At 42.3% G+C, this 9,099-nt stretch overlaps 1 protein-coding gene across 1 annotated transcript; it reads right to left on the bottom strand.

Moving 5' to 3' along the window:
* Nucleotides 1-5,841: 5,841 nt before the first annotated feature.
* LOC146960272 (uncharacterized) lies at nucleotides 5,842-8,865 on the bottom strand. The gene is made up of 6 exons (XM_085772475.1): nucleotides 8,768-8,865; nucleotides 7,887-8,030; nucleotides 7,653-7,757; nucleotides 7,008-7,272; nucleotides 6,162-6,235; nucleotides 5,842-5,935 (listed from the first exon to the last, which is right to left on the bottom strand). Exons 1-6 carry the CDS (start codon nucleotides 8,863-8,865, stop codon nucleotides 5,842-5,844), a joined length of 780 nt encoding a protein of 259 aa, XP_085628601.1.
* Between the last annotated feature and the right edge of the window lie 234 nt (nucleotides 8,866-9,099).

The following is a 9,099-nucleotide window of genomic DNA, read 5'->3' as shown; positions in this document are numbered from 1 at the left end:
GTTGTCCGCTGCGCTCTCTCTGAGCTTTATGACAGCAGTGTTTCGTTTTTTTTTTTTTTTTAAGAGATGTGTGTCCCCTGACATCAGCATTAAGTTCCTGTTGATTGGAGAAAAGTAGCCACACCCACACCTGTCCTCTCATTGGTGAATCTGTGATCAATCTCTGTGGTCTACTGACGAGAGAATTAGTTACGCCTGGCTTGACAAAGCCGCTCCTCCTCAGCCTGGCTCGGCGTTCCAACAACCAACTAAACCAGGATGGACTTATGAGACTTTGTCCAACCTGGCTTTTCCACTTATCCTGGATATCTTTATTCTACTTTCGAACAACAGGCCCCAGAGCCCTCTTCTATCTGGCTAGGCTAACTGTGATCCTAGTGCAGATCTTGGCAATGCTTTGAATTCTATTCTTGTTCTGCAGGGTCAAACTAACTGATAAAAGGAAAGGTTAAAATTTTGATTGTTTTATTTATTGTGATGCTCCCTGCTTCTGTTATATCTTTTATGTGGTGTGTAGAAAGGGACAACGAGCCGTCAAAAAAGCAAAAATAGAAGAGGCGTTTCCACAGTTGAGGGACACAGGAGGATTTGACCTCCTCAGAATTTCAGGGACAACACGCAGCAGGGACCTGATATGTATCCCAAACCCTGATGAGGGGTATTCAGCAAGCTACTTGGCCAACCCTTTGACGGGAATAGGGCATGCCACAATATACATAAGGCCCCTCCAGAAGAGTATCGTATTGGACCATGTAAGTACATATATCAATTAATGAAAACTGAGCCATTTTTCTGTACAGTAAAAGATAAATCAGCAGAGGAAGCTTTGATTTGTTTTCCCCTTCTATGTAGACTCCAACATGTCATGAGGGACCGCAAACTGAATGTCTGGTGTGTGGGACATTCTTCCCTTTCATTCAAATCCGGACACACATGGCGTCATGTACAAGGTATGTTGGATATAGGCTATCCAGTTTTCATTATCCATATTGCTTTTTACACAGTGGGGGAGCTACTGTTCAGTATCTTGAGTACTGAACTCAATCCAGAGTTGTTCAACTGAACTATATCAAATAACACTATCCCTTAAAGGTGTAGCCTACAGAAAAGAAATTTTGAGCCTAGTGCCTACTGTGGGTCTTAACATTAGTTGCTCACGATTCATCAGCCACTGATATTGGATCTGTCAAACGTCTGACACACACACACACACACACACACACACACACACACACACACACAGACACAGACACACAGACACAGACACAGACACACACTGAGCTCAGTCTCGCCCCAAATTTTGAATATCCCGCCTGCTCGATAACGACCAATCAAATTTGTTCTCCTTACTCGGGTAAACTTGTGCGGGAACTCGTGCGATCAACAGGACAAACGGCCATTTCTGTACAGCTTTAAAGACTGTGTGTCAGTTACTGTAAATCTCTCCTTTAACTTGTGCTGCATTTTCTTCTGTCAACATGTTAAAATAGGCAAGAGCTCAATACATTGGGCAGGACAGAGCCATCCTGTAGCAGTAGCAGGAGGGAGGTCAGCGGTACAGAAGAGCCATCCTGTAGCAGTAGCAGGAGGGAGGTCAGCTGTACAGAAGAGCCTTCCGGTAGCAGTAGCAGGAGGGAGGTCAGCGGTACAGAAGAGCCTTCCGGTAGCAGTAGCAGGAGGGAGGTCAGCGGTACAGAAGAGCCTTCCGGTAGCAGTAGCAGGAGGGAGGTCAGCGGTACAGAAGAGCCTTCCGGTAGCAGTAGCAGGAGGGAGGTCAGCGGTACAGAAGAGCCTTCCTGTAGCAGGAGGGAGGTCAGTGGTACAGAAGAGCCTTCCTGTAGCAGGAGGGAGGTCAGCGGTACAGAAGAGCCTTCCTGTAGCAGGAGGGAGGTCAGTGGTACAGAAGAGCCATCCTGTAGCAGGAGGGAGGTCAGTGGTACAGAAGAGCCATCCTGTAGCAGGACGGAGGTCAGCGGTACAGAAGAGCCATCCAATGGCCAACTATCTTCTTCAGGTGGTGGAAATTCACTGCTATCCAAACTGCCATAGAAACAAAACTTATGACATAACCCAAGTCATGAACTTGTCTTTATCATAGTATTTTATTGTAATTTAATAATGTAACTTTGTGTCTTTGTTCTAGACTGGAGGTCTGAGCCAGATGCTAACAAAGCTGCACAACTTTATACTTCTCAATTGCTTACTGAAAATGAGAAAAAGAACGTACGGCTCAGGATGAACTTGGGAGACTCAATAGAAGACCAGGAAAGGTCTTTAATCATGTTCTATAAATCTGCAAAGACTGAGTGGGCAAGCCCTCTCCAATGCAAATTAGAAGGTACTGCTGATTTTTATGGCTTGAAAATGTTAACATTTGTTTTCTATGTACTTTACCCAAAATATGTACCTTCTGTCCACAGGGGATGTTGCTATCGGTGAAGGAGTTAACAGATTCTTGCTCTCGAAAGCAATGAGCCTCCTCCAATTTGGATTTCATATCAATTTTGGTATGTTGCAGATGGGATAGTTTTAACATATTGGCAATTTCGCCCATTACCATAATACCTATAGTCATATGAATTTATTACTTTTAATTATCGGTGCATGTTTTGAGATCAGCGTTGTAGATTTGTTGGATTGTGTATTTGATGAGTTTGATGAGGGACAGGGGACCTGTACCGTTCACCTCCATTGTGTTCACTGAGCAGCTCGTCTCTCCCCCGCAGATCTCAAAACAACATGCACCGATAATTAAAGGTGATGAACCTACTGCTATGACTATAGGGATAGGCTGGTCACTAAACTTCGGGTGAAATGTTGAACCATCCCTTTAAAGAAATTCCTATCTAATTATCATCGCTTTCACTTTTACATTTGAAACCCCACTGCATTCTTTACAGGGAGCAGCAACATCACAAGGATGTTTGAGGGAGAGCAAGATCATTTAATTCCAGCAACCTCTCAACCCCTCATTGAGAGTGAGATGTTTGTCATGGCAGGTAAGACGGGTGTTGAAGGACCTGTGTCCATGATACATTTGTGTGGTAGACAGCACAAATGGTGTTTTTATGACTTCAAAACAGAAATATTGACTTTTTAAAAAGTCACATAATGTCACCACTTCAATATTTTTGCTTATCCAAAGATATCAGAGTAGACAGATGCTAAGCAGTTCATAGTTCTGCAGTTTTCTCTGACTTGTCCTTTCTTTGGTGGTGCTTAATTAGGAAGGATAATGGGCCATTCATTCCTCCATAGTGGACCCTGTTTTGCTGGCCTAAGTCCTGCAATAGTTCATGTCCTGTTCGGGGGTTCTCCAGAGACTGCAACAATCCAAATAGAAGATTGCCCTGACATTGACATCCGTACCGTTATCCAGTCGGTAAGAATTTCAGATATAAAAGATGTGACAGGACTTTGTGTCAAAACTTTATATGAATATGACTGTATTTTATCAGTGAAGTCAAAACACACACAAACTATACTGTATGTAGCTTGAAGGAAATGCTGACTTGACAACAGAAGAAAAGAGAGATGTCTTTGTCCTCGCGCTGGCCTGGGACCTGAAGGGGGTCTGAATACTTTCCTTACCCACTACCCTACGAACAATACTACTTGCTCCTGTAGATAAACTTTAATAACCTGATGCGTTGTATAATATTGGCTATCAGGTGATTTCACGCACAAGCTGCCAGGTCAAACAACTGAGAAGAGGACTCAAGGAAACATTGGTCTGGCCCCTTCTAAAGGAGAGAGCAGACGTGATTTCCAAAATTCTACCACGGGAATCAGAATCTTCCATCAGCACTGAAGTAAATATCATGTAGACACTAGTGAAAATACAAAGTTCTGTAAGAGTGCACTAAAGATAACTGTCACATTTTTTTTTTGTAGTTAGTCTTGCAAAGAATAATATGGCCAGTAATGGAAGAAGATGAGGATGAGGATGAAGATGAATGTTCTTTGGAGGACAAATGCAGACTTTCTGGGTACCTGAGAACTTTCATTGAGAAAGGTAATCATGTCTTGATATGGAATGCATAAATAATGTGAAGCCTGCCAAACTAGTTCAGCCTGACAAGCTGTGCGCATCACAATCGGCTAATGGGTCAAATTCTGTTCTTATCCAAATAGGGCAGGATATTTAAACCTCCCAGCTTATCTGCTTATCCCTGGCTATGCTGCTGCTATTACCGCTATTACCTGATGCTGCCACTGCTTTGCCATCACTGTTGATGCTGCTGGTTCTGGTGCCAATGGGCTCTATGCACAGCTCCAGCACTTCCTGAATTTAAGGCAGGTCCTTCATTTCCTGTCTTACATTATTGGACAAACTGATTAATCCAGGTGTGTCTGACCATTGTGACTACTCAGACACACCTGGATTAATCAGTTTGTCCAATAATGTAAGACAGGAAATGAAGGACCTGCCTTAAATTCAGGAAGTGCTGGAGCTGTGCATAGAGCCCATTAGGTTTCTCAAGCCACCCAGCATCCACCTGTGGGCTCTGTTTCTATGATCCCCTGTGGGTTCTGCAATTCATTCACTGCAATGTCTGTAAAGCAGATCATTATTCAGGGAATTAAATCACTAAGAGAGAGCCGGACTCCAATCCTACTGCATCCATGCTCAAGGATACCAATGTTCTGTCTCAGCTTGTCATGCTTACGCTCAATTTTTTTGTTCTCATTTCAGTTGTCTCACTGAAATGAAAATGTTCTTTTTTTCACAAACTGGGCACATTTCAGCCCATAAATGACAAATAGTGCAATGCCTGTTATCTATTTGTGGTTTTAAAGTAAACATTTGATGGTACAGGAAACAATAGATAAGAAATAATATCAACAACTAACTTTTTTGGATTGTTTTTCACAGCATCCTCGCCACAGGTGAAAACCCTCCTGCAGTTCTGGACTGGGTGGGAAATCCTACCCAATGAACTCACAGTGAAAGTGGTCAGCAGCAAACTCCCCACCTCTGCAACTTGTTTTGAAACACTACATCTCCCTTCTCACTATCTTGACTATGAGGCCTTTGAGAAAGACTTTCTGGCCTGCATCAGCTCCGCAAACACAGGATTTGGTCTTGTGTAGGAGGGCAATGTGTTTAAGAAGTAACTGTGTCTACTAACTTCTCATATTTAGTTTAGTTCAATTACATCGGTAGACATTTTGCCTGTTCTTGGGACACGATCTGTGATTTGCTCAAAGTCGTTGTTTTTATTCTGTATGACGGTGATTGTTCAGCAGCTATTTTGATGTATAGTTTATTTACTTTAGTGCAGCCAAATGTGTTCACATGTCAGTCTTGGTTCAGACAATTCAATGCCATGCTGTACACAAATATATATCAATTCTTGGGACATGATCTGTGATTTGCTCAAAGTCATTGTTTTTATTCTGTATGACGGTGATTGTTCAGCAGCTATTTTGATGTATAATTTATTTACTTTAGTGCAGCCAAATGTGTTCACATGTCAGTCTTGGTTCAGACAATTCAATGCCATGCTGTACACAAATAAATATATCAAGTCTTTGGAGAGCTGTTTGTGGAAACTTATTTTTATTCTGTAAGGCTGTGACAGAATATAACAACACATAGGATCATACGTTTTTCTCTTAGTAGCTACCTCTTCAGGGCAGTGGTAAGTAAATGGTTGTCAATGATACTGATGGATATGTAGTAGTAGCAAAGCTACCTACAATTGTGGTCAACAATGGAAGAGGAAAAATATCAAACATTCAACATTGCTTCAACAGTCTGAAGAGTTTCAAGGTACACTGCCACTGCTTGACTTAAAGGAACGCTGGGGTCTGGCAAAGATGCAAGGTCTTGTTCACTCAAAAGGTGTGGGAGCTGGATGTCAGGAACCGTGATGTTGGATTCACAGGGAGTATGTGGTCCTTCCCAGTCCACACCATAATCCTCACCAACCTGAAATACATAAGGAATGCAGTTTTTTTGAAGGTGTAGGTCATGTCATGATGGGCCTTGTATGCATTTTATGTACACTGTGTTCAAAAATATTACGGAAATAGGATTTTGGTGGAGAAAAAATAATTAGGGTAAGGGTAAAAACAACAAAGAAATCCCAACCCTCACAGCCCCACATACGAGAGACATGGCCGGGCACCAAGACCTGAGGCGAGGAAGAAGCTACCTTGGGGGCCAGCCAAACTTGGAGAGGTCATCGTCCATGACTGCAGGGAGCACTGCCGCAGAGACAACCCTGACCTGGGCAGACAGGAGGCTCCACACCAAGGTGCAGAGCCCAAGCTACCCAGGCCAGAGCCATCCATGGGACAGCACCCCCATCAATAGACCAGAAACAACTCCCAGTCTGGCAGGCCTCCATGAGGAGACATGAGATCACTGACAGGTTTGGCAGTTAGTTTTCCAGGTGAGCCAAATTAAAGAAAAACTACTGAAGGAGGTTGTTCCACATTATGAAGCAAGTCACAGGTTTATGGAGAATAAAAGGTCTTGCTGCAGATGAAAAGTGTTAAATAGTGTAGAGTCCTGCAGAAAGTATGAAAACACTGGATACTTAAAGAAAAATTCAGGGAGATTGTCGCACTATATGTGTGACCCAGAGTGCAGATAGGTTTGTTTGGATTCTTTCTGGGTAAATTGATTCATAAGCAACTGGTAACTAGTCCGCAATTGGACTTTGTTCCAATTGAAGGTATACTGTATCAAGGAAATTTCTATCAGACAAATACATTGTATTATGAAAAATCTATATTTCAGCCAGCTTAACCAATGTCTACTAGGTGGAACAAGTTGCATTCAATTCAGAAATACATGAAGACTAACTATGAAACAGTTTTATTCACTGATGAATGCCATGCTTCAATGGATGGTCCAGAGGGATAGAATTCTGAATGGTTGGTGTATGGCCATCATGTCCCAACATGGCGGACACATCATAAGGGATGCATAATAATTTGAAACACAGTGTAGTCACAAATTATTAACAATAAAGACAGGATAAAAATGCTCTTACTTGTGAGAGATCCTGTCCCTCTTTGTGGTTTAGTAACCAGAGCTGCAATGGCGTGCGGTGGTGTTCAGTCCTTAGTCCATGCTGATTCCATGCTTCCTTGAAACAGTGAAGAAGGTGCTGGATATGTGGTAGGAAGCACCTGTGCAGTGCATAAAGGTGAACCTCTTCATCAGGATTGAGAAGTCGCTCAGCCTCCAACTGGACGAACAATGTGTAGAAGAGATCCAGCACATTTTCATATACATCCCTCCAGAGGCGCTCGATTCTATAAAGAAACAAGGAAATACAGCCTAGATTATATTTTAGCAGTTCAATATAATCAACAGCTGCAGTAATAGCGAGTAAGAGAATTTGCTACAGTACTGTACTACTTATCTTGAGTAAAATATTTTTATGTTACACCTTTACGTTTTCCCATGTTTGGCTTATACTGTATAACAAGTTTTTAAAATGCAACTGACTGCAATCAAAGCAAAGGTATCCAATCATTTTAATTTCTAACATCTTACCAAAAGTGTGTTTGTTCAAATAATGACTTAAACCCACATCATTTAATTCCAATAAATATTCATATGTCATTCTCACCTACTTTGTCAATCAACATCTAAATCTCTAAAGGTTTCCATCCTTCTGTTTTTCCCACACCTTTGATTATGAACACTCCTTCCAGTGATGTGGGAATTTCTGTTCTCCCCTCGTATTTGGACCATGTACTGAGCGACACTGATGTTTTCACCCCCCTTGTCTGATCTGTATTCATAAGAAATGTACAATTAAATTCATGATTATCAAAATGATTATAACTGCCATGTAAATGCATGTAAGTCAAAAAGTCTGATTTGATCTTATTTCATAAGACATTTGAGGCACATCACATACCTAACTCGAGATGGCACACCATATTGGGCAACAGCAGCCAAGAAGCCCTCAAGTACAGTAGTGGCTCTGTTGTTCGTAGCAGCATTAAGGTAAACTATCATTCTGGAGAATCCGTCTACGCCTCCGTGGACAACAATTCTCCATCTGAGTGAGATATAAAAAGATTAAAGCAGATATCAGTGGAATGTTTTTGTTAATATAAGTCCTAAATAGTCCTATTTTCCGTCAGCAATCACTTACATGAAGTATTTCAGCCTAAACACGAGTCTCTCCGTCACTCTGCTCTGCTGTAACCCGAGGAGAAAATTTTCCTTGTGGGATACAAGTGTTATCCAATGAGGGGAGAGAACGGCATGAAGGGCTGTGTGTGCAGCCAAGGGATGCGCGTGAATGTGGTGACGTAGCACGAGGACCAATTGATGCCTGACAAGGGCGGGGGCTGCTAACTCATGGTGCGTTCAAGGAAACTCGTACTTTGTGTTTTTCCTTCCTGTGAAGTCATACCAGTTCGATCTGGTACGAGTTCACGGGTCGGAAGTTACGAGTGGCCGTTATAGGGAACTTTCACAGACAACAGGACGGTAAAAACACGAGCTACGGGTTACCTGGAACGCTACCAAGTCGTAGTTGTGACTTGAAGCTGTAACTTACGGTTTCAAAAGCCTGCCTTGAACACAGCATTAGCCGAAACGGCCGTGCCACTGATATCTGCTTTAATATTTGGCCTTGGCCTCATGTCACAGCTGATGCAGTGTTTATGCATAGACCCACTTTGTTCAGCAATCATAGGGGCATGAATATTTTCCCATGAGGTCATTATGTAGTGATTTAAGGTGGTATGGTGCAGCCTTGGGACAAATAAAACACATGAGAGAACAAACCTGATTAGCTTGTGGTTACCGTCTATGTGCCATAGACTGTTTGGTGCAGGAACATTGTACTGACGACGCCTTGCAGTCTGGATAGTCAGTCTCCGCATCAAAATTGCCTGGGGATCAACTCTCTGCATTGATGCCCTTACTCTGTGCCCTCAGTGAGAAAGAAATACACATACACATGGAAATATTAAGTGGACAAAGTATACTCAGATTGATGATATAACAAGCTTGCTCTGTGGTCGACCTTGTATTCTAGACAGATAAAGTTAACTGTGTATGTATAATGAAAGTGGTGCTGGTGGAAGTGTGGACATTGTTATCGTAGATACACTGTC

The sequence above is a fragment of the Trachurus japonicus genome, unplaced genomic scaffold, assembly GCF_045865225.1.
Source record: "Trachurus japonicus isolate A0001 unplaced genomic scaffold, Traja_1.0 AP030519.1".
In the NCBI taxonomy this organism is placed as follows: domain Eukaryota; kingdom Metazoa; phylum Chordata; class Actinopteri; order Carangiformes; family Carangidae; genus Trachurus; species Trachurus japonicus.
The sequence above is the reverse complement of the archived record's forward strand: the minus strand, read 5'-3'. Positions and strand labels throughout refer to the sequence as shown.

What these genes read in the sequence shown, in the direction of transcription:
- LOC146960272 (XM_085772475.1), bottom strand. Translation starts at nt 8,865, where the DNA reads ATGCGGAGACTGACTATCCAGACTGCAAGGCGTCGTCAGTACAATGTT. An exon ending in GGTGTGCCATCTCGAGTTAG is followed by an intron (nt 7,758 to 7,886) that starts GTATGTGATGTG and finishes TTATGAATACAG; the next exon opens with ATCAGACAAGGGGGGTGAAA. An exon ending in AAGTTTGGCTGGCCCCCAAG is followed by an intron (nt 5,936 to 6,161) that starts GTAGCTTCTTCC and finishes TATGTATTTCAG; the next exon opens with GTTGGTGAGGATTATGGTGT.